Source organism: Pelecanus crispus, chromosome 1, assembly GCF_030463565.1.
Source record: "Pelecanus crispus isolate bPelCri1 chromosome 1, bPelCri1.pri, whole genome shotgun sequence".
Classification (NCBI taxonomy): domain Eukaryota; kingdom Metazoa; phylum Chordata; class Aves; order Pelecaniformes; family Pelecanidae; genus Pelecanus; species Pelecanus crispus.
The window spans coordinates 223467433-223493197 of record NC_134643.1 but is presented as its reverse complement, the minus strand read 5'-3'; the positions used below and the strand labels follow the sequence as shown (position 1 = coordinate 223493197).

Below are 25765 nucleotides of genomic sequence, written 5' to 3'. Positions count from 1 at the left end.
AGCCACTGGGAGAAATGAAAATCAGAATAAATCCTAGGGTGTAGAGCAGGTATACAGACCTTCCCAAGGGAAAAGCAAACAGGACACTTGGTGGGACCAATTCACATGCAGCTCAATCCTTCTGAAGAAAAGTGTTGTGCTCCTGGACATAGTCCCAGAAACTACATGGTCAAGGCACCAAAAAGTTCTTCAGCACCCGTGGGAAGATATGCCCCTGCCCACAGCCAAGGGGAGGAGACTGTCCTGTTAGGGTCTATGGCAGGGCAAGAGTGGGGAAAAGGAAAAACCTAAGCTGTCCCTGCCTGTGCTATAGAAAGGTATGGACCCTAGTGACCCAGCCAGCAGCACTTGACCATTGTGGTGGGGCTGGTGTGCTCTCGGGGATGGAGGAGACCTGCGAGAAGGGAGGGAGGGAGTGTGTGGAGAACAGGCTGGTCTGACAGGAGAAACATGGGCAACTGAGAGTGAGGAGGAATGGAGGATGCTCAGATGTTTGGCAGCATGTGTAAAACACAGCTGTGGAAACAGAGGGCTTGCACACAGCAGGAGGGATCACAGGATGATTGCCCTGTGGGATGGCAGTGGTCTCATTGGGAAATGGTGGCTCCCATGTGGTTGCAGCATCTCATCACGGAGCACAGCTTCTGCATGGCTGAAACTCCATCTGCGCTCCCCTACACCCCAGGGATCCCTGCCAGGCTTGGGACTATGAGGAAAACTGTAGGAGAGGAAACTCGGTGCTCATCTCCGGCAGGGTCATGGAGGCAAATGGCTCCTCCTCACCAGGCAGATCTGAGCCCCCCAGCTCAGCAGGTTGGTGTTTGCATTGCAGGAAGGGTCAGCAGGGGAGGGTCTGCTCTCCAGTCCTCATCAAGGTGGCAGGTACGCGTCCCCTCCCTGCCCATCAGGCCGTGACAACAGGCATGTCGCTGAGCTCTGGAAAAGGGGACAAGCAGTGAGCTACCGAAACATCTGCGGTTGTTTTGCCAGCCATTGTGAGCAAACAGAACCTGGCTGAAAATGTGTGCAGCCCAGGTTAGGTCATTTTGTTTGGGTGATAGAACTCCATGGGTGCCAAAATCTGGTGCATGGGAGGGTCCCCAGCTGATCCCACCCTGCCTTGCAGGCCCAAGAGTGCTCAGCACCTCTGGGCTCTCTTTTCACAGCATTGCAGAGTAATGCATGTTGGAGGGGATGTCTGGAGGTCTCTGCCCCAACCTCTGCTTGAAGCAGGGCCAATTAAATCAGGCTGCTCAGGGCTTTGAACATCTCTGAGAATGGGCCCACCTGTCTGGGCCCCTGTTCCAGTATCTGACCACCCTCACCTGGAAGCTTTCTTTTTTTTTCTCTTTATATGTAGGCAAAATTTCCAAGGTTGCAGCTTGTGCTGTTGTCACTGTGCATCCAAGAAGCGTCTGGCTCCATCTTCTCTACACCCTCCCATTAGATGGTTGCAGACAGTGATAAGATGTCCCTTGACCTTCTCTCCTACTGTGCAAACCCAGATCTCAAATGCCCCGTCCTCCAGCTTAGAGGCCCCACTGAACTCGCTCCCATCTGTCACCATCTGTTTGGTACTGGGAGCCTGATCTGGACCCAGTGCCTAGACGTGGCCTCACCAGTGCTGAACAGAGGGGAGGAATCACTGCCACCTGCACCCTTACCGAGACAACCGTGGATGCCTCCATCCTTCACCACAGCATGGGCCCCCATCACCAACCCGTCCCTCAGGACCCTGGTGCCCCCATGGAGATGACCTGAGCAGGATGCAGCTCCCAACTCTCCTTGTCCTACTCACCTGTCCTGAACTTGTTGTAGGTGCCACTCTCCAGCATTGGGCCACCATCATGGGCACAGCAGGAAAAACTCCGCTCTCGCCACCTGCATGGGGCAAAGCACCTGGGTCAGGCCACCACTTGCTGTGGTTTCCCTCACAGCTCCCTGGTACCCTAGACACCTTTTTTCCACTTTGCCAGGGCAGGAACTGCCCTGGTATTTTGGGATTTGCTCAGGTCCCTACCAAGAAGAGACTCCAGTGCATGACTGATGTCTAAGCATCCACACTTCACATGTGCAACAGCATTTTGAAGGCAACTATGTGACTGATCCTTGTTTTCTAAGAAATACTTAAGAGCTTAAAAGCCCCAGAAATGTTTGCAGCCACTGGTTCCTAAGCAGCCAGGGAAATTTAAAAATTGTAGTTTTGGTGCATTCATAAACCTAACAAACAAGACCACACAGGACTCTCAGGCACTGCCGATGGCAGGGCTGCGAATGCCCTCGCTGCAATGCCAGCACAGAAGAGGTTGTTATTTGGCTGGATCAGAAATAGCTGCAGGGCCCTGAGAAATGCATGCACAACATGAACAGGAGCCTGGAGGAGACAGGCATGGGAAGGTCTGATGGTGGTGGTGATGCATTGCAGGGGTGATTGCGAACCACCCTGCAACCTGCAGCCTTGAAAGCAAGGTGAAAGCCGCTAAAGCAGGACATGAGGAAGGACTGCTGAGAGCAGGGCAGGGTGAGAGGGGAAGAAAGGGAAGGAGCCACTTTGCCTTGGGAAGGGAAAAGCCTGGATGCCCAGCAAACATGCCTGTACAGCTGCTAGTTCATCACCTGGCCGTACTGCTACTAATTCATTTCTCCACCATCCCAGAGCAAAATTAGAGCTGCCAAAGCAAGTCACGGTTACAAGCAATCCAGACTGCTCACCCTGGAGCTTCCCGAAGTTTTCCCTTGCTGTCACCTGCAGCACAGTTGTGCTGCCAGCACCCCTGCAGAAAGCACCCCTGGGCTGGCTGGTCTGGTCCTTCCACCCATCCACAGCCAGCCAGCTGAAGAGCTGAGCCCAGCACCTCCTGCTTTCCTTGGTCACCACTGGGATAAGAGCACAAGCAAGTTCCTTATCCAGCCATGGCAGAGCAGAGCATCCAGCAGCCTGACCTGACCTGCTGGAGTGAGCGTGTCCTGATATAAATAATTGATTTCCCAATGATTAAACAGAGGCAATATCTTTGATGGAATGGGAGGAAACAAAATGTGGTGTCTGTGGCACACTCAGACATTTTGATCTGGGAGGATGGATTTCCTCGGGGGCTCTGGCATCTGCAGACAGACACAGGGTGCTCAGATATTAACATGGAGAGCTTTCCTCCTAAGTCAGTCCAATGCAACAGTGTCTAAATGGTAATAATAGAAAAATCAATTCCTTTCTCAGCCCATCAGCTTTGATAACTGGTTCATGTTGCTACTGTAAATCCACCAGGTCTCCACTGAATCCTGAGGGTAGATGATGCCTGAGCTGCCAAAATGGAAAGGGAAAATGAGAACAAGCAGGAGCAGCAGAGAGGCTTTTGGAGACTTTCAGGGCTCTCTTCTACTTCCTGAAGGGAAAAGAAATGTTCTCAAAAAGCAGTTTGAACCCTTCAGATCACCTGAAAGCATCCCTCCTTCCCTCCACCCGGTGAAAAAGATCAGGTTAGCATGGCCATTAGCAACTCAGTAGTTACCAGTGCAGAGCAAAGATGAGTGAGATGAGGAGCACAGAGGTCAGATCTGTCAGGATCCACATCATGTTGTACTGCTGTGGAGTCTGGAAGAGAACAACAGAGGATGTGTCCACCACCAAGGACCTCAAGATATGCAAAAAAGTTCCTCAAACTTTCTTGTTGCTTGACTACGGCAATTCAGCTGCCTGGGTGTATGTGCAGTAACATCTCTCAGGTGCTTAAAGCATCTGGTGGCATTTCAAAGTGGCCATGCCCCAGTGGGTGTTGGTGCCAAATCATCATGTCTCATAAAAGCAAATCTCATGGGTGGCCAAGCAGATTGGACCACATCACAGTAAATATAACAAGGGACCTCTTGTTTGTACAGGCAGGCCCTTTAGTTCTCTCTTCTTCCCTCCAACATTAACATCAACTGGTGGCATCTCATTTTCCCTGGCAAAATTGTCCTTTAGTGAACACCACAGAGGGTCTGTGGTGGCTCCTCCCTTAAGTGTAAGAACATCTGAAGATTCATCCTTAGACTGGACCTCCACCCACCCTCAGAATGGACTGAAACACTGCAGTTTTCTGGATGAGAGCATCATAAAATCTACTTCAAGAGTGTGAAGCCAGTTATTCAAAAGAGTAACCTTTAGGCTGCAGGGACTCTGATGGGGCCAGTGCCCCAGGTACTCCTTAGCCCTACAGGTTGTCCAAGGCAGAATAGGGAACAGACAACTTATGTGAAAAAAATCCCTCCCAGCAAGGAAGGGTTGTTCCTCTTGGGCTTGTGGCACCAGACCAAGTCTGAGAAGGGCGGTGGGAACCCAGGGAAGCCCTGGGAAATGAGGAACCTCTGATTTTAATAAGGTGCTTCAAAAGCTTAGAAATGGAAATCCTCTTGCATCAGCTACATGTGCCCTCAAAGGCCCTTCCTTTCTCCCCACACAAGTCTCAGTATGACTTCATTTCCTTCATCTCAAGGTCTAAGTTGCACATCTTAACAAGCGGGGTGCTTCTACCTGGGCCAAGAGAAAAGAGGAGAAGGGTATGGTGATACCTGGAGTGTGGCTTACAGGTGTCAGGTAAGCCAGCTTTCAAATCAAGTCCTTTTCATGCGAAGAGTCATCTCCTTTATCCATGCATGAACTAGCCCATGGTCTCCAAAGGTAACCATGAACATCCCAACCCTACTTCCTGTCCCTGGGAGGGGGAGGGTTTTTGCTTACCATGAGAAAGAGTGGCTGGCTGAGATTCTTCAGCGTGTGGACGGCATTGGTGGTCACAGAGTGTGCCCCAGAACACCATGCCAGGGAGAAAAGCCACGGCTCATTGACCACGTAGAGGTTGGTGGTGATGTTTGCCTCAGCATATTTCCTTTAAAAGACCAAAAGGCAATAGTCTTCGTTAAGAAAAGCAAGGAGGTTAGTACATCCTTTGAGCTGAATCAAGGAGAAATGGCAATTCTCTGTAGGAAAGACTTGCTTTAGGACCTAAATAAAGAATAGAAAGGAAGGTCAACCAGCCAAGAATTAATCATTTGCAATTGGCCAACACAGAATACCTGATCTGCTGGAGGGAAATGCAGTTAAAATGTCCAAAAGGTCAAAACTTTGCTTGCCACTCTGCCATATGGATTGATGTAATGATGTGCTTGTAATCTCCCAATAGTGTGTTCGAAACCACCTTGAAGCTGGCTACTCTTGTTTGTTATGTTTGCAGCATCAGCTGGTCACTTGTCAAGTTCTTATAAGCTATTAAAACTTAATATGAAGTGAGACCATTTTCTGCATAATGCTAAAGGACTGTGTCATCAGTATCAGCATTTGTAAATCTACCCAGCATTTACCCAAATGGATCTGCCTAGGATTTTAAATTCTGTGAAAATTGTCATTGAGACAACACGAACATTTTTTTTCCTTCTTTTTTTTTAAATTAGATTTCAATACCTTTGCACACTGGAAAGAGCAAAAAAAAAAATCCTATTTACAAAAGCAGAGCTGGACAGGTTTTTTCTTTTTTTTTTTTCATATGAGAGAACCATTTTGGAAACTTCTGCAATGAATGTAGACCCTTCCATTGGAGAGATGACATTTTCAGTGTGTCACAAGCAACAGAGTACGGACAGCAACAGAGACAAGAAATGAAGTTTCCAAAACACCAGCTACAAGAGGGTGATGGTCTCTCACCACAGCATTTCACACTCACTGATGTTCGTGGAAGAACCATGGGAGGTTAAATAACTGTTCATTCTCCACGATTCAGTGTTGGTGGGACTGGGGATGGCATGAAGAGAAAGACAAGAAATCAGGAGACAGCTGTGTTATTCTACCCAGAAGATCCTCAGATACTGGTCAAGTAAATACGGACTTGGGGCCAGGGGCATGCAATTACATATGCCATGTCTTGGCCACACACACAGTCAGCAGTAGGAGTGAACTGCAGTCCTTCACCTCCAAAATGCAACAGAAATGGCCATTTGATCTAAAGGAGCTCTTCCCAAAATGCTCTAGATCCTGGAGCTGGTCACTGGAGGGAGACATTGCCACATGCATGAGGCAATGGTACACCAGCTGCAGTCCACCGACCGTACTTGGGGCTGAAACTGCAACCTACCGGATATCTTCACTGGACATTTCAGTGTAGGCCAGATTGAGTTTGACAATATTGCCCATCGACAGGTCTTCAACTGGGGCCTTACTGCCCAATGTCTGCTGAAACCCAGGAGCAACAGACTGAACAAAGGACCTCATGTCATTCTCCAGCCATAGGACCTGCAGGCAACAAGAGGACCCAGTGAATTCCCAACAGACTTACTAATATGCCCTGCCCTTCTCACAAACCCAGTAAAGATAAGGTCTTGAGGAGCTTAACCCAGCCTGTCAAATTATGTATTTCTTTCAACTATCAAAGAGCATTTGGATGCGGGGTTAAAATTTGCAAGTCACTTTCATCAAGAAATAAGTATTCACTGTTCCTTGCTTATCAACTTGAAATCAGTGAGTACGTTTCACACAGCCCAACAAAAGATGCGGTGTTTGAAATGGATGAAAAGACAGCTTTGGTTTATGGGAAAGGCAACAGAAAATGTTCTGTTCTCCCATTCTCCCAGCATGGGAGAAGACAACTTCAGCAGATACAAATCAACATAACTCCCCAGATATCAAGAGATACATAACCTGATCCACATGGATTTAGCAGCTATCCCAAGCAGGGAATTGCCTGGGGAAGGAGGAGGGCAATGAAGGCTCCCAGCTCCTTGTATTATAATTTAAGCCAGGAGTTTCTCTGCAATATATAAAATAAGCATGGGTGGCATGGAGTAGGCTGCCAATGCTTACAGTGATGAAAGGGTGCCATTTAGGGTCTAAGGCATCAGCTGGCATATACACTGGCTTACTTCCCTGTCCTGCTGTAGGGTTACACCATTTTGTACCTGCTGAGGAACCGATAGTAGGAATATACTCCAAATGATGCCTCTTAAAACAAGTGAAATGAAAGGGGCCAGATTTTATGCAGGTGAAATCATGCAGGGTATGACCCCAAAGTCCTAATTCAGAGAACATGAAAAAAGGATACAGAGGGATGAGGCCACCCTACCAGATGGGGTCTAATCCCTGACTCATTGAGGATGACTTCCAGGGTTCTGTTGATCCACGAGTTCCTGTAAGGATGTTTCTCTGGAGGGCGGTAGAGATCAAATATCACAAGTTTATTCTGACTGTCTGCGAGGCGCAAGAAATTACTTAGCTTGTAAATTGACTGATTCATTGCCTGGTTTTGATCTGCCCTTGACAGTGAGCCCATGCATGAAAATGGTTTGTCCTAGAAATAAACAGATATAGAAAAGAAAATCAATCAGGCAGTCGCCTCTGGGAGTCAGCTGCATGCAAAAAACTCGTATCTCTAAGAGGGAAAAAGTTTGATATCAGCCCTGAGTAGGTGAGGATATTTTATTTTGCTTAGCTCTTCTACCTGAGAAACAAGGAAAATTAACCCAGGCTGTGATGACACTGCTTCTGGGACCTAAATCATGTAGTTCACAGCTAACTCTGCTGTGCTTCTCTGTCCCACTGTGTTAGCTGTGACTGTTATACCCAGCACCTTGCACAAGTAGCTGTTGTCTTCTTCCTCTAGACCATGTGTTCTGCTGCTGCCATGACAAGCAGCCACAAGAAAACCCACCAGCCAATTGTTATAAGTCTCCTAAGCCTAAGGGCCAACTGGACAAAAGGAGACCTCAGCTGAAGGACTTCTACTGACTTCTTTGAGGTTTGGCTCAACCACTAGTTCCTCTCCTAATATTCATGCTATTAAGTAGCAGCCAGCTAGTGTCTCTTCTGCATCCAGTTGATGATAGTCCTTTGTGGCACTTACTTACCTTAAGGAACCATGTTCCAGCATTCAACTCCTGCAGGGTATCCCAGGAGAATAACGCAGCATTTTGACCAGTGTCATTGGGGTAGACCTCTTTGATGTTAGTTGTCCTCCTCAAGGTGCTGTCATGCATGAGGAAAGGAACCCCATCATAGCTGTTGGAGAGCAAGAGTTCAGGTCACCTGAGGTGCAGGTTCGTTCATGGCATGAGCAGACTCATGCCAGGTCAGAAGAATATATGGGCCACCATGGATGCAGCAGTACAGCCTCCCTCAGTGCAGGGCGGGTGGGATAGGGAGGAAGGCTGAGGCTCAAGACACCAGGTTATTTCCAGCTTAAATACTGCTGGGTGACCTTGGAGAAGTCATGCCTGTCTGTGCCTCAGTTTCCTCAGGGGAAAAGTGGAGATGGTGGCATTTATGCCTGCCAGCCTCCCCCAAAATGGATAGTAACATGGTGGAAATATCTTTTTGCTGACACCAAAGTGTTTCTGTGGGTTTCAGAGGACTGAAGTCTAAATGGACAGTGATGGAAATCATTCTAATAAAAAGGTCTACATTAGTAGCGCACCTAAGCATTAGTATTTTTCTTATTCAGTGCCTGGAAACTGCTCATCCTGCACAGCATGTTAGCAATTCATGGCAATGGATCCCCCAAACAAAGGCAATCAAAGATCTAATAATGAAGACAGTGCTGTCACAAGTCTCAACACAACTTTCTGTTGATTTGTAGGCCTGATACGACCCTCACTGTGGCCTGGAAGTCAGACTAGGGTAGGAACTTGTCTTTATACTCTACAAAGCATTTAAAATATACTGTAGAAATAATGATTGTTAAATCAATAGCTTATTGACTTGCCTGAGAACAACCATGCCCTACAGCCCCTATCATCACACGCCAACTGAGGGACCCTGCCCCAGCCATCAGCAAAAACTAATTGCACAGAGTTGCACATCTCCAAAGGCAACTCTTAGAAGAAGAAGAGTATATTCTGTGAGATGTAATGTTTTCCCCTTACCTAATGGTGACATCTGTTTCAAGACCATCCCCACCATGTTCAATTGTCTTCTGAAATGACATCTCAGTGTTTTCTGGTGCCAGCTGAAAAAAAAAAAAAAGTGCATGAGCAGATCATTTTCAAACACGCTTTGGAGGACTCCATAAGTACTTTCTGTCTTTTTGTAACACCTCTGGGTTTTATTAAGGGACCATTATTATCTTGTTAAAGTCTACTGCTTGTTTCCTTCCACTTTAGCCACCAAACCCATCTTGTCCCTCAGGAACAGTGTTATCCTTGTTAGCAAACCCATGCAGTGATGTCATAGAATAGAATAGAATAGAATCGTTTAGGTTGGAAAAGACCTTTAAGATCATCCAGTCCAACCATTAACCTAACATTACCAAGTTCACCACTAAACCAATTAAGGGGAGAGTCATAATTTCATGTTTCCTGGCTTGGTGGCTGAATTCTTTTTTAATGAAAGCAAAAACTAGGAATCATTAAGATTGGAAAGGACCTCTAAGATCATGATGCCAATCATCAGCCCAACACCACCATGCCCACTAAACCATGTCACAAAGTGCCACATCTACCCATTTTTTGAACACCTCCAGGGATGGGGACTCCACCACCTCTCTGGGCAGCCTGGTCCAATGCTTGACTACCCTTTCTGTGAAGAAATTTTTCCTAATATCCAATCTAAACCTCCACTGGCACAGCTTGAGCCCATTTCCTCTTGTCCTATCGTTTTCTACTTGGGAGAAGAGACCAACACGCATCTCGCTACAACCTCCTTTCAGGTAGTTGTAGAGAGCAATAAGGTCTCCCCTCAGCCTCCTCTTCTCCAGGCTGAACAACCCCAGTTCCCTCAGCCGCTCCCCATCAGCCCTGTGCTCTAGACCCTTCCCCAGCTTGGTTGCTCTTCTCTGAACACGCTCCAGCACCTCAATGTCCTTCCTGTAGTGAGGGGCCCAAAACTGGACACAGTATTCCAGGTGTGGCCTCACTAAAGCCGAGTACAGGGGGACGATCACTGCCCTGCTCCTGCTGGCCACACTATTCGTGATACAAGCCAGGATGCTGTTGGCCTTCTTGGCCACCTGGGCACACGGCTGGCTCATGTTCAGCCGGCTGTCTACCAACACCCCCAGGTCCTTTTCAGCCAGGCAGTTTTCCAGCCACTCTTCTCCAAGCCTGCAGCGTTGCATGGGGTTGTTGTGACCCAAGTGCAGGACCCGGCACTTGGCCTTGTTGAACCTCATACAGTTGGCCTTGGCCCATCGGCCCAGCCTGTCCAGGTCCCTCTGCAGGGCCATCCTACCCTCCAGCAGATCGACACTCCCACCCAGTTTGGTGTCATCTGCAAACTTACTGAGGGCACGCTCAGTCCCCTCATCCAGATAGTTAATAAAGATAAAGATGCCAAAGATGTCTTTGGCATGTAGTTCCAAATGGAAATGTCTCCCCTTCCACCCTCCACAGATTTCATGGAAAAAAACAGAAGATGATGATGAAGGTAGCAAGACACGGAAATAACTTCTCCAGACCTACCATTGGTGCTCCACGGTGTCCAATGAGGGCTGGCTTTGGTCCAAGTGTCCCCATCTCTCTGATGCAAGGAGAGTACATCCCCAGAGGTATCAAGAAAAGAAAGAGAAGGATAGCCAGGTATGGACCAACAATTATCACCTGAACAACTGAAAGAATTTGAAGGAGGAAGGCTAGAGTTAATCCATGTGGTAACATACAGGTTTGCCTCGCGGCTTCACTTTTAATACAGCCCTCCACCTCAGTAGCTGTTGGGCTTTGTCCCATCCCTTTTTCCATCCCTTCTTCCCCTAATTTTCACCTTCTCTCCAAACAATGCAACCTAGGAAAACAAACTGATCAAAGCAAGGACGTGGGCTAAGGGCTGCAGGTTTTGTGCTGTAATTACATCTCACTATGCCTTACAGCAAGACATGGCCTTAATTTCTTTTCTTTGATAGGTGGTGCAATGAAATATCCCCCATCTGTAGAAAAATAATCCTCGACAGAAGGATGCTAATTTTTTCTTACTCAGATAACAACAAGCAACATTTTGAAGTTTCATTCACAGTGAAGAAGAGGAGGAACCTTTCTCCTTCAACTATGTTACATCCCCTTAAGGTGAGTACTTGCCTGGTACATTCAGATTCCTGTTGGTGACCTTCTGTGTGTGACCTACAGAACCCTACAGACTCTGACTGCATGGGTATTGCATCTCAGAAACTTGAGAACTCATTACCTACAGTTTTCTCTGGAGTCTGTTGACACATTGCCCCAGTGACCCTTCACCTCAGGGAACAAAACAGTTCCTCTGAGAAATGAGCACCTATGCACAAACATCTCTTTCTTGAATGGGTACCACCATCCCTCTGCACATTGTGCCAGTGGCTCTGAAGGAACCTGGGCTTACAGCAAACTGATGTATTGAGCTGAGAGTCCATTAGGCATGGTGGACTGTAATGCCTAGGGTCCCAGCATATTCCCCCCAAACCTCCCCAGCTATAGTTCAATACGAAAAATCCTGGGCAGGAAAAAAAAAACGCTTTCACCAGCCCATTCTGTCTTTGATTCTTATTACAAGTCAACATCTGCAGATGCATGTTACCTAGATAATTTTGGCTATATCAGAAGACTAGGTCAGAGAAAAACAGCCAGTCCCAGAGCCAGGCTCTTCTGCAGTTGTTCCTGGCATCTGGCCTTGTTCTTTACGCTACTTAGTCACACTTCTCAGAAGTAGACAGAACTTGCTGTGGGATAACACTAGGCACTGATCAAAAAGCTCTTTCCCCTATCTCAGCTGGCTTCTCCTGAGATGCACTAGTCTGAAATGGATTGACTGGACGGGAGATCCCTTCTGAGACAGCGAAGCTGAGTATAGCAAGCAAAGGTCAGCCAAGAGAGCTGCTACTGGCTGCTTTCTCCTGCAGAGGGCTGACCAAATTTCCATGCATGACTCAGAACGTCAAACTGCTAATCTCCTCCATCTCAAGGCAGGTCACTGCCTTGGTATAGGCCAAAACTGTGCATAGGAGCATGCAAACCAGTAACACATCTCGACAGTCACAGGACAGTGCATAGCCCAAGCCCCAGCTCTGCTAATTTCCCTGGGATACACAGAGGCTAAAAGTCGCCTCCAGCTGGAGTGCAGGTGTGGGAGGAAAGGGGTCCTGCACTCCTGTTTTCCCACACTGATATATGCCTTTTGTCACATAGGGAGCAGGAAGCAGAGCTACTGTACCTTTCTTATCTGCTCTGATGGCATGAAGAGCCACAGGCCAGGACAGAAGGACCATGATGGTTATTGCCCCTATGTGGAGATAAGGAGCTGTGACCTGGTAAGGAGAGAAAAGGATTTTAGTCAAAGGGTGAAGTGGGGAGACAGATGGAAACAAACCCCAGCATGGCTACAGCCCTCCACCTGGATGGGCTCCTGCTGCGTATACCAGCAGTTCAACCATTCTTCCACATCCAGGTTGGATCCACCAAACACCTCTGGAGTCCAGGGAGAGATACATGCCCCCAGTCAGGCCAGCTCCTGGGGCTGAGAAGTGCTTCTCACTGCAGTATGCAGCTCTTCTTTCTCCTAAGTCAGCTGAAGGGGACAAGGCTGTCCTTGTCCATGAGGACGTAATCGCCATTATTGATATGCCATAATTTATGACCATCTTCTCAACAGCAGACAGTTTAATCCAATCTAACTCAATCCCATCCAGGTAATAGTCATATTGAAATCACACTGCACCTAAATCATTAAACTGATGTCAACACACCTGAGTGATAAAATGTGGTACTTACACCTGTATGGAACTAACTATTGTGGTATAAGAGAAGTAGTTAATCTGGTATATGTCTGATCATGAATATTATTAGAGTCATATACACCCTGCAGCACCTAATTTCACATATTATCAATATATGCCAGAAAAATAACTCATTTTCATTTATTTCAAAGTATTTAATTCACTTGCATTAGGGCTAATTGCATTTTTTCACTTTTTTTTACTTTTAACACAACTTGTAGACACTTTTCTTGATTTACTAACACAAAACATTGATTTAATGCTTATGCTATATTAGACAGTACCTAATGCTGGACAGGTAAAGTAATTTGACTTGATTTCTTTGGTCCTAAAGATTAAACAAGAAGATCAGAAGCTAAAAATCAGTTCTGCGCTTATCATGAATGCATGAGCAGAGCTGAAAACAAAGCAGAAATAGTTTGGCACTGAATGGATGCTCTTCACTCAAGTAATGGTGACATTAGAATTGGTATGACACACCTTTCATAAAACTACGAAAATCTGTCAAAGAAACCAATCCATCATGTCCATCAGAGCCCTATGGCTTCTGTTGCAGCTAGAACTGAGAGTTATTAAGATATGTGCTAGGAAAAAAAATCTATTCAGATGCAAGTCTTTCCTATTGTTTAGTCCATGCCTGAGTCTCTAAGCTGGAAGGGTTGAAGAAAGCAGCAGTCACTGAGAGGTGTTATTGCCTGTGATACTGTCTGCCCTGGAAACTTGATACCAACATCTTTCGATTAGAAGCAGGATTCAGTTGCATAAACAGAGGTGCCATCTGAGATGTCAAGGATATTTGAGATAGCTTTGCAAGGCTAATGGACATGACACAGGATCTACAAGAGATTCATGTCCTTTGGGAACAGCAGCGGGAGGCCATGTGAAGCATCTCAAAGGGCATGAACACCTAAAATAAATAGAACCTGTAGGGAACTCAAAGGCTCTTGAGTCTCCTTCTCCTCATCCATCTCCCCTGGAGTCTGTAAGGGGGAGGAGAAGTTGATGGTTTCTCATTACCTTTGCCAGTGCATAGCCCAGCAGCTACCCAACTCTGCAGAGCAGGGGCGTGCAATTAATCACACCCTACAAACACCACATCTCAAAGAGACTTCCATAACTCTGGAACTATGAATTGATTCCTCTTCCCATCCATATGCATTGCTCTCCCAATGTTCATAAGCAGTAAGCCACATAGGGGAGAGGTGATATGCCCAAATAACATCTGCAAGGCAGCTATGTAGGCACAGGCTTACATACTTCTTCCTTCCCAATACATGTGGGGACCCAGATGCTCAGGCACTAAACAACACTGGGCAGCTCTAGCCTCCATCTTCAGATCTGCTGAGAGTTGAGGAGGCCAGCGGACCATGCACTCTGACCTCCCACATAGAATCATAGAACCATTTAGGTTGGAAAAGACCTTTAAGATCATCCAGTCCAACCATTAACCTAACACTGCCAAGTCCACCACCATGTCCCTAAGCACCACATCTACACATCTTTTAAATACCTCCAGGGATGGGGACTCAACCACTTCCCTTGGCCAGCCTGTTCAAATGCTTGACAGCCCTTTTGGTGAAGAAATTTTTCCTACTGTCCAATCTAAACCTCCCCTGGTGCAACTTGAGCCCATTTCCTCTCATCCTGTCACTTGTTACTTGGGAGAAGAGGCCAACACCCACCTCGCTACAACCTCCTTTCAGGTAGTTGTAGAGAGCGATAAGGTCTCCCCTCAGCCTCCTCTTCTCCACACTAAACAACCCCAGTTCCCTCAGCTGCTACCCATCAGCCTTGCGCTCTAGACCCTTCACCAGCTTCGCTACCCTTCTCTGGACACGCTCCAGCACCTCAAGGTCTTTCTTGTGGTGAGGGGCCCAAAACTGGACACAGTATCCCATAGGTTTTCCCACCTGACAGCAGAGTTCCCCACCTCCTCCCCAAAAACTCAATGCTGTCCTGACCTCAGGAGATTAAGCTATTCTTAGTCACAGAAGACTGAAATTGTGCTAATGTTAAAGCTGCTGAACTGGCAGGAGCTGATTAGGGAGAAAGTTCTTGCTCCAGCAACCCTGCTAGCCAAAGGGGTCTGATTTACCTGCCCTGGGCACCTGGAAATTAACAGTACACCTACAACATTTTTTTTTAAAAAAAAAAAAAAGAAAGGATGTGACTTCCCAAACTGAGACATGTTACAGCAGATAGCTTGAAACTCAACCTCAGATCTTGGCTTCCTTTCCAGGAAATGTTAAGTCATAATAAAAGTTTACTCAAAACCACGTACCCTGCCAGGAAAACACGTGTGAAAAACACTCAACATATGGAATACTTTCTACCATTACCACAAAATACTTCTATAAACAAGTTGTTCTTTCAAACAGACCTCCCAGCCCCTCTTACCTGGAATGACAGGCGGACAGTTTTCCATTGATCTCCCCAGAGTACTGATAATATGAAGAGGGCTGTAATAGAGAAGCCCAGGACAATAAAAGTCCCTATCTGGGAGAAAAAGAAGACATAAACCAGCTTCAGCATTTCTGCACAGGGTGTGCCATCCATTTGACTCACAGGCTTATTTAAGCAGCTTAGCCTTGATAAGTTGGGATGCATGAGCTTGACTATGTCAGTTCAGAGACAGAGAGATTTAATGGGACTAAAACCACACCAACAGTGCTATCCATTGGCTTTTCTGTATGGCAAGATTGATCTTAAAAGTTGGGTACCCAACTAAGTCAGCCTTCAAGGCTCCCTCTATAATCACTGCAGAAAGAGAAATTTCCAGGGGTGATCCATTTCTGCTTGCTTTATGATGGGAGATGCGCTCTCTCTCTCTCTGTTGATGTAGATGGAGCCTAGATGATCAGTTTACATTAAATCCCTAACCTACAGATGCCTACATCCAGAAGTGATTAATTCCACCCAAAAAAGACAGAAACACAGCTTCCTTATGCTATTGCAACAGGCTTCAGCAAAAGCAAACACTCCCATAATTAAGTGATGAGAGTTCACTTTTTAACCAAAAAAGCAAGGAGGTAGCTCAGTCTGTTCTTTGGCTTCTTGTGCAGTTTGGTCCCAGCGCAGTTGTGATGCCAGACTCTTCTTGGTACATATTCTATCTGCTGAGGACTAAGTGCAAGTAGAAATTGGACCAAGGCACTAACCATTCTTCAGGGTGATCCTACAGATCAACGCCTTAATAATATGTCCCTAATCTCTTCCAGACAAGGATGCAGTCTCAATTTTTTTTACAAATTGTTCTACATCTTTCTGGTTCTTCTGGAACCCAGTTTTCAATAGCAAAGATGACTGTGTTTCTATTACTTAAATGACAAAACACAGGATCAAGTATCTGCACATTCAGTTATTCCCTTCCACTGCAAGATTTGCAAGCACATTATATTCTCCCCTAAACTGCATGGCTAGGGGCTCATTTTTGAAATGCCTCACTCAAGAATTTCTTAAGGAGGGTGATTCTAGTGCAACTTTTGCAGCAACAGCTCTCTGAGGATTTGTTTCTACACCTTCAAAACTCCAGGTGGCATTTCCCAAGCCACCCAAAGACCAAAAGACACAAGGCACCAAGATGCCTTGGAAAAGACAGATTTCTCTTCTGCAGTGACAGCAGCCACTTTTTTCACCGCTGCTGAAGCCTGCTACAGAAAATTACACCGTGTTTCTCATGGAAACTTTCTTTTGTCTTCATGTTACCACATGTAGACGTGTCAAATATAGACATCTTCACCTGAATGAGTCACCACAAGCTCCTTTTGGAGTCAGTGGGGGAAAAAGGTACTTTAGGTGTGATTCATCTCATCTTAATTTAGGTGTCTATGACCAGCTGGATGAATTACATCCTCAGGGGATTCATTTCACTGACTGAAAGGGCATTTAGGCGATCAGCTCAGGTGGAGATATCATTCTTATGGGTATCTAAAGTCTCCTAAGATTAACCTCTTCCCTCTCTTCCTTCTCTCCCATAATCTAAGATGTTTTTCATGCAGAGACACATCACAGACTCAATTGGTTTAAAGCATGGATTAGAGTTACCAGAAAGCCCTGACTCTCCCTACCTTGTGACTCCAGTGTAGGTACAGCTGCTGACCCTCTGCAAGCAAACACATCGCTAGGACCTGGAAAATCAAGAAGAGATTGTTTGCATCCTGGTAGAAAATGGTGAGGTGTGTTCAGTGAGGTACTTCTGTGTCGTGGTTTAGCCCTAGCCAGCAAGTAAGCACCACGCAGCCCGCTCACTCACTCCCCCTTCCTCGGTGGGATGGGGGAGAGAATCAGAAGAGTAAGAGTGAGAAACACTCCTGGGTTGAGATAAGAACACTTTAATAATTGAAAAAAAGTAAAATAGTAGTAATAGTGGTAATAATAACAATAAAATAATAATAGCAATAATAATATACAAAGCACGTGATGCACAATGCAATTGCTCACCACCTGCCAACCGATACCCAGACAGTTCCTGAGCAGCGATCGCTGCCCCCCAGCCAACTCCCCCCCAGTTTCTATACTGAGCATGATGTCATATGGTATGGAATAGCCCTTTGGCCAGTTTGGATCAACTATTCTGGCCGTGCTCCCTCCCAGTTTCTTGTGCGCCTGGCAGAGCATGGGAAGATGAAAAGTCCTTGACTAGCATAAGCAGTACTTAGCAACAACTAAAACATCAGCGTGTTATCAACATTCTTCTCCTACTAAATCCAAAACACAGGACTATGCCAGCTACTAGGAAGAAAATTAACCCTATCCCAGCTGAAACCAGGACATTCTGGAATTATTTTGCTTTGGGAAGTCACTTTACACTAGGTCTTCCTGCACAACGTCAAGGCTGTTAGCATGACTTGACTTTGTGAGTACAAATTCTGAAAGAGAAATGATGGCCAGGATCAACTGCTATGGTATGAACCAATACAGCACTAATCTTGCCTATTTTCTCTGCATTTGTTGTGATTCAGGGCATATCTGCCATGGGAGAGCTGTCAGGGACTAAAAAATGCCTCCAAAGCACCACAAAAATACAGAGCAGACAGCAAAGATGACAATGCTTCCATAGTAATCACAGGAAACGCAAGAGACAGGCACATCTCAGAACAGGGAAAACTGCCTTGGAGATTAAAAGACTCTAGTTTTCGGTGGCTGGCACGTTCCTTCCCTCTGATTGCGAGTTGGCACCCTTGGGGAGGGTTCCTGTGAGGCATGGCACAAACCCCAGCCAGGGCAGGGGACAACCCAAGAAGCCTTAAACACCAAAAAGCAAAGGATGAGGAAAGCCAGTCCATGACTCTGATGGAAAGTTTCGTCAAGTTGTCCCAGACCTAAGAAACCAATGAACCTGGTGATGAATTTCATCAGGAGAAGTACCTTGTTGCCATGAAAGTGCATAGGTCTATGCTCAGGAATCTGAGTGCCTGAGCCAAGCTTTCTGAGCACTGTAAAGGACAATTTGGGGACCAGTATCACCAGATATCAGGGTTTAAAGAAAAATATCTGTTAGTACACATCAGTGCTCCACTGAGAAGGATCATTTATGATCCAGGTCCCTCCAGACCATAACACAGTGGGATTGTGCAAAAGCAGGACATAGAGATTTAGGGGAAGGGTCTCTGCTTGCCCAAAACATAACTAGAAAGGAATGTAAGCTGTTTCCCATCCAGCTATGAACACACTTTCTTTCCAGGATCATGCTGATTTGAAGTGAGATATAAGCTCAGCAGAGAATACAGATCAGCTTTTAAGTGCTTCTTGACATGTTAGCCCCCTTTAATCGAATCCTACACCCAGTACATGACAAGTAACCATGGGAGCAGTTCAGAGACCATTTAATTATTGCTGAAGATCTTAAGTGAGCCCCATTTAAATAAACCATTTCAGAAAAAGGAAGAAAAAAAGACACTTTCAAAATTGCCCCTTTTCTGCAAGCCATGTTACAAAGACATTGCCTAAGGTACAGCCAAACACTTACTTCACAGGTTGTTCTCAACAGGGCTTGCTCCTGCACTATAACATTTGTATGAATGATGCACCACACCTGGGAATGCCATCGGAGGGTGAGCTCATTTTTGTGGTTGGAAACAACATCTCATTAGTAGCTTACAAGAAGAATAATCACTAGGTTTCATCCTCAGAGGGTGAAGAAGGAACTCTTGCAGTTACACCGCTGGTCACCGTAGGAGAACACATTTCGATGGACCGGTGAGCTGCTGTAATGTGGACAAGGTTTATCCTCTGGCACAGTCAGCTTGAGTTTGCTTTGCTTTCCTTGTGTCCCTGAAGCTTAACATCTCAAGCCACAAAAGTCTAGCTTCATCCTGCTCCTCAAAAGCTGCTTCAGGACCTGTCCCATATGCTCTTCCATAGAGAGCAGCTGCCTTTAGCAACATCCCACAGGCTTGCACCTGGAGCAGGACTTCCTCAGGCAAAAGGACAACCAGCACCAGCAGGTCTGGCTCTTCCAAACTGCTTCCATACATATCCTGGGATTGTCTAACACAAGTACACAGGCATGTGGGTTTAGGTGACTGATACATGTTTGACTGTTACTGCTGAGGCCAGAGCCAAGATCCCTTTTGCCACCCCTATCATCTCCCTGAATCTTACAGCCTCTAACACTTGCATTCTTCACTTCTTTCATATGAGATGGGGAAGTGTCTCCCCTCCACCATCTACCTGCAAAGTGGTAATTAAGGGATGCTTTCCAGTGATGAGAGAGATGGATTTACTGCAAGGGGGATTGCACCTCTGTCTCCCTCTTTTTGACTCAAAAAGAGCATTGACCATAAGGTTATGCTGCAAAAGGATGAATAGACCCTTAATCCCACTCTGCTTCAGCATGGGAATGACCTTGTGCTGATTTCAATACTGCTGGTGAGGCTTAGGCAGGCTCTGAACCTACCACCACAAGGATGCAGAGGCAGGTACTTAGACACTCAGCTCACCTAAAATATCTGCTCACTTAGATGTTCACAACAGCAGAATTCAGTCCCTACATTCATTTTCCGGCAAAAATGCAGCAATTCAGAACTTCTCTGGTACCCTAGTCTCTTAGGGATGGAGGTTTGAGATCACTTCTTGAAGTTCAGCACCACTATATTATTCTGAGTTCTTTCTTAGCCCGCAAATGCAGAGGCCACAACACACCTGAACCTCTTTTATTGTACAGTCATGAGTCACCTCCTCAAAACTGTTGGAACAAACATGGTTGAACTGCAGAGAGGAAAATTTTATGTTGGTATTTAAAGACTGAACAAGAAAAGTTTTTTCTTCTCCACTGAGCATGAACTGCTCTGCAATTAGACCCCTCAGCTTAACCTTTTAGCTCTAATGGGGATGAGAAAATTGTCTTGCAGAGTGATAACAATTGAATTAATTGAAACTGATTGTCTGAAAAAATTACAATGATGTATGCAGACGAAGAGTGTCTTTGTGCAGACAGCAAGTGCTTTGTTGTGCAGCGTTTTGTTCAGCTGCTGGTGGCTGGTGGGCTTCAGTGGGCTTCAGAGTGTTTGCTTCAGTGGTTCACAATAAGGTCATGGAAGCAGGCTTGCAGGCTCCGGTTGGGTGCCATCATTAAGGAAGAGGGTATGGTGCTCACAAACAAAACCAGACCAGCCACCGGTTGCTATAAAATCTCTCTGCTCCAACAAGGGCATCAGTGTGCTCAGTTTTCTGATGTGATGGGCTGCTGATGCAAAACATCACAAGGAAACATTGCCTGGGTGATGGTCTCCAGTCTTTTCTGCAACACATGTGGGGATAGTCTCCATCCAACACTGTTCAACCAGAACATGGGATGTAATGCATGGTGGGGGCAACCTATTTGGCCATCAGTCGTTTGAAATGTATTAGAGTGATCCAGCTATCATATAGTACCCACAATAATACATTTCTTTAGCTATGGAAGGGCTGAGTTGCACTTATTAGCCTGTGAGGTTGTTAGTGTTTTGCTGGGTGGTTCATCAAAGGCCACAGTGAAAGGCCAGACACTGTGATGGGGAAGCTCTGCAAACAGCGATGGAGAGGTGATTCCTGGCCGAGTCCTTCTCTGAAAGGAGCCCTGCTGGGATGAGCATGGCCAAGCCACAGTTGTCATCACATGACCCTGCATGCAGGTGTGCAACTGCAGCATGACCCCGCATGCTTTGAGGTAGTGGGAGCATGAATGGTGGTGGTGATTGCTTTCACTTGCTCCCCTTTCCTTCAAGACCTAATCCTGTTTAGGTAACAGCTCTGATGGTGTGGGGCCTCATGCCTCCCAGCACCCACTGCTCAACACTCTACACAACGAAGAGTGGGACCAAGACTGAAGTGAACCATGTGGGACACCAATTTCACCTTGTATTTTCCATCTACCTTTCTGGCTTCACTTTGCCTACCACCTGCCCTGAGAGCTTGCAGCCATCACATCCGCGCTGCCAAAGACATGAAATTCCCCTAAAAAAGTCCACTGTTTGGACACTGGCTGATGTTTGGATCCAGACAGAGCATGACCGAGCTGACACACCAGCCCCAGAGGTCTTCAGGCTCCTCAAGCCCAGGAAATCATGTAAAGTCCATTTCTAGCATGTGTTATGATGGGTTATCCTGAGGTTGACTCCACATCCGCAGCCTGCTGAGGTACAATCTCAGAGGTATCCATGTCACATGGGCATCTCTGGCAAAGCTCTGAGGTGCCTGAAGTAGCATTATAACTGCCAAACCACCCACACTGTCCCATGGCCACTGGGAAAGCCAGGTAGGCTTTGCTGAATAGTAGACATTGAGCCCTAGAGCCATCAGGGTGTCACAAAATCCTTGTAATTAAATATTGTTCTTTGTCCTACTCAGAGATCAGTCCACAGCATTTACGATGCTATTGATTGCTGTGGGCATGGCCAAGCAGCTGTCCTATTTATCACTTTGGTATTTTATTGCTAGCACTAGAATAAAATCACTATTTATTTGTACTTCAGCAGGGACAAAGGACCCCAGAAACCTATTGTGTTAGGCACTGCATGAACATAGCAAAAAGAGATTCCCTGCCATGAGCAATTTACAGATTGACTATATGATGACACGTCAGGGAATGGGTAAGAACAGCAGGAATTGATGATAGAAGCTGGTTGTCTTGGTCACAGAGGTGAGTCAAAGCCATAACCTCATCCTCAGCACCCAGCATTTCAAAATGAAAGTTGGAGCAGGCATGGGACTGAACGTGGACTCCAGCCCCTGGAGTTAAAGTGATTTCTTAGCCTAAAGGTCTGGATGCAGAGGGTGGAAACACAGATGTGGATCTGTCTTTATTTGGGGAGTCCCTATGAGAGAAAGGACAGGGAAAAAGGATGACTAGGTAGAAATTTCAGGACACACTTGCTTTTGCTATGTTTCCAGTAACAAAGCAGACAGCAAATCAGAAGTCTAGAGAAAATTTCACAGGATTTGGAAAAGTGAAATTTTCAGAAACATTGCCTCTTTGGGCATAAACTTCAGGACCATTTTTGTGACCACGTGTGCAGTCTCTACCTGCAGAGAAACCCTCCAGCAAAGCAGACAATCAAGGCAGCTTCAGTGATAAAGTTCCCCTTCTTCTAATGAGCGTTTTTATTCAGGATTAGAGGAATAACTCAGCTTTGATCACATACCACCACGGCTATGTGACTTGGAGCCGCATACTTCCCTGCTGTCAAAGCAACAATCTTTAGCTTCCCCTAAACCTAAATCCAGACACTGCTGGCTCAGCTTTCCTTGGGTTCAAGGAGAGACTGGACACATTTATCAAAGGGAAATCATTGAGAGAAATCACAGAAACTACATCTGGCTCAGAAACCCCCAAGTTGAAATTGGTCATCTGCAGGAGGACATGGGGAGAAAGTACCAGAAACGCTTGTGTTCCCAGTCTTCCCCAGGTATCCACTGTCTATGGATATCCCTGATCGTATGCAGGGCTAGGCTGAGCTTTGGTCTGGCCCATTAAAGCCATCCCTATGCTTACTTTTTAGGACTATAAATCACGGTCAGCTTACAAGGAGCATTACTTACCAATAACAGTGTGATGTATACGAACAAGATTGCAGCCACAATCAGGAGAACAAGAGACCAGAGAAACCAGAAGCCCAGGTTCCCATAGTTATACCTAAAAAGCAATAAAATATTATGATAGTGCTTGTGTTTAGCACATGGACTGGAGGGGAACAACAGCCCTGTTCCTTGACATTTTGAAATTTTCCTAGCAATAAAACAAAGAGGGAGGGAGGAATAACCAACCCTGCAAAAGTGGTTAAGAGCCTCCTTCCCGAAATCCATGATTGCATTAGCCACCAGACTCATACCCCAACATACTGGGGTGGTAAAATACAGGTCTAAATTGATCATCTTGCTCCAGAGAGCTCATAGTTTGACTGTAAGACACAGCACCTTGCTGCAGACAAAGCAGCCTGGGGAAACAGTAAGATGACATGGCTCAGGCCAATAGTCCACCTTGTCTGCCTGTGGTTGTGTAGGGCATGGCACCAAAAAGGGGATTTGAGACAGGTTTTGATGGAGAAAACACCGGAAAGCTGGAGGAGCAGCAGAGATTGCCCAAGGAGAGAGAGAGGGAAGCTTTACTTTTTACCGAAAGGCTCAATAAGGATGAATAATATTATTACACCTTTCCTCCCCATAATATCTGAGCTGTTTTAATTTAATTTTAGGGGCCAGATTTGCATAACTGTTACCTACGTACTGCAGAAGGAAAGGATTTGCATAAATCCCTGCCAGTTATTTCTTACTTTTGAGCCTGGGAAAATGCAATTCTCTTTGCAGTGAGATAGCTGGTGCAATGCCTCTGATGCCAGCCGCTGCATTTCTTCAGAGGGAATGGGGGTGTAAAAAAGACTCAGAGAAGGAAAGGGAAGAGTTATTTAGTCCCCTTCACTCACAATTTTTGTGATGATGATTCTCCCCTTTCTCCCAAATTCACACTTACACCTAAAAACTGTAGCCAAGCGAAGTGCAGAGCCTCAGCACCTCTGAAGTCACTGGACATTCACTTTGGATGCTGTAACCAAGAGTTTAAGGAACTAAATCTTTGGCTCATGGCTAAAGTGCCCTGCTGCAGCACAGCTGCTGGAGAGGGTGCTCATCTCTTCCGAGTCACCCTGGGGACCTGCCCGAGGAGCGGTAGAGGAGAAAAAGATGGTACTTACCAGTCAAAGTTATTGTAGTCATTTTTTGCTTCACCCCACATGTACAGAAAGACCAGAGAAAAGCAGAAAGCTCCAACAAGCAGTGGGAAAAACATGCATTCCCGCTGGAGAGGGAGAAAAAGGACAAGTGGTCAGAGCCTTATCTACCCCAAAGCAATCAGAGAAAATGGCAGATACTTTTAGGCTGTCCATAAAACATGTGGCTTGGTGCTGGACATCCAGAAGCAGAGAAGGAGATGACTTCCCCCCTGTCCTCTGTGATCAGGGGCATGGCCTTAAAAGCATGCTCTGCAGTATTTATTTTCAGAGAAAACAGATCTCATGACTTCACAAATTAACAGGATTTTAACCACCTCATGTGAGAGGGAACTGCACTATGCAACAGTCCTCTTCACAATTTTTACTGCACACCCAGCCAAAATTTTCCTTCTTTGATTTGATCCCATGGCTTTGAGATGTCTCACCAGCCTGGAGGGTTTGGTGCAAGGTCCTTTCCTGCCACCACACATTTGTTAGCTGCATGGTGGCACAGACAAACTGAGCCTGCCATGGAAACACAGCAATATATCATAGAATCATAGAATCATAGAATCATAGAATTGTTTAGGTTGGAAAAGACCTTTAAGATCATCCAGTCCAACCATTAACCCACACTACCAAGTCTACTCTAAGCCAATCAAGGGTAGACTAGACTAAACCATGTCCTGAAGTGCCACATCTACCTGTTTTTTAAACACTTCCAGGGATGGGGACTCCACCACCTCTCTGGGCCAGTCACGTAGAGCCAAAATCTAACAACCCAACAGATCTCAGTGCGCTCCAAATGATGTTGGGCAGGGATGCCTTAGGCCCACAACATCAACCACTTGTCAGCTTGGACCGACCTGTCTCTATACACAAATCAATGTCTGTGCTGATTTTGAGCTAATTTACCGTCTTGCAGCAGCATTTCCCAGGCTCAGTCCTTCCGCGCTGGTACCGCTTCCACCGGCAGCTGTAGAAACCAGCCAGGCAGGAGATGAAGGGCTGGTGCTCATATCTCTGTAGCAAGTGCCGACGTACCACCTTCAGCTTCCCAAACTTGAGCCTCTTGAGGCTGGTGGCGCTGGCCTCCATCTGAGTGGCTTTATCTCATCTTTCTCCTGAAACGAGACCACAGGTTTTATGGGGAGACTGTAAACCTCCTTTCCTTTTGGGTAAGCTTTTCATATCAGAAGAAAGAGAGGAAGTTTTCTCAAGAGGATGCCGCAACCAGCAGGGAAGGGTGCTGAGAACACCCTACCTAATTTTATATACCTAAGTGACATGTCTAACAGAAAAGCGTGGTCATTGCAAGTCCCCTCAGCAGTCAGTTGTGCTCCTGCTGGTAACTTAGGTGCTCTGAATCACCTCTGAGGGAACCTCTGCCTCTTCTTGACTATACAGGGAGCTCTGGGAAATGAAATTACTGACTTAAGCACTCTGTGCAGATTCTCAAAGTATGTCAGATGAACCTGAGCCTAGGCTTAGCCATGGGAATTAATTCAACATCACTGTGAGCTGTCTGCAACCTGCCACCAATTTAAGTAGCTTTTGTAGGAAAGGGACTAAAACTCCAGGTACACAGGTCTCTTGTCCTGGCAAAACTGCAGCACTGCAGAGACTGATCCCTTAAGAAAAAATTATTTCCAGACTGAAATAGCTTTACTTGGCACATTTTTTCAGGGTAGAAGGAGTAGCTGTAAAGATGCACACATGGGAGATCTGTTCTTAAACAAGATTTTAAACAAAGAACTTGGTGGTAAATTGCAACCCATGTAGTTAACGGCGAATAGCACAGGGGTTTGTGCCAGCAAAGAGCAATTCACCCAGCAGGGCACTATCAAGACCACAAGGAAAGTTTCAGAAAAAAAAGTCTTGCGTTGA

At 46.1% G+C, this 25765-nt stretch overlaps 1 protein-coding gene across 1 annotated transcript; it reads right to left on the bottom strand.

Annotated features, from left to right (window-relative positions):
• Window positions 1-904: 904 nt before the first annotated feature.
• GDPD4 (glycerophosphodiester phosphodiesterase domain containing 4) lies at window positions 905-24976 on the bottom strand. Its single transcript, XM_009491086.2, has 15 exons — window positions 24794-24976; window positions 23861-23964; window positions 22713-22806; window positions 16760-16819; window positions 15090-15188; window positions 12131-12224; window positions 10417-10562; window positions 8884-8966; window positions 7870-8020; window positions 7089-7313; window positions 6105-6262; window positions 4718-4865; window positions 3510-3592; window positions 1799-1881; window positions 905-936 (listed from the first exon to the last, which is right to left on the bottom strand). The coding sequence occupies exons 1-15, from the start codon at window positions 24974-24976 to the stop codon at window positions 905-907; spliced, it is 1743 nt and encodes a 580-aa protein (XP_009489361.1).
• Window positions 24977-25765: the final 789 nt, after the last annotated feature.

Bases quoted from the DNA above. Each gene is read 5' to 3' on its own strand.
- GDPD4 (XM_009491086.2), bottom strand. From the start codon at position 24,976: ATGGAGGCCAGCGCCACCAGCCTCAAGAGGCTCAAGTTTGGGAAGCTG. The intron at 3,593-4,717 runs GTAAGCAAAAAC...GTTCTCTTCCAG, and splicing joins GCCAGCCACTCTTTCTCATG to ACTCCACAGCAGTACAACAT. The intron at 937-1,798 runs GTGAGTAGGACA...CCCCTTTTCCAG, and splicing joins CTACAACAAGTTCAGGACAG to AGCTCAGCGACATGCCTGTT.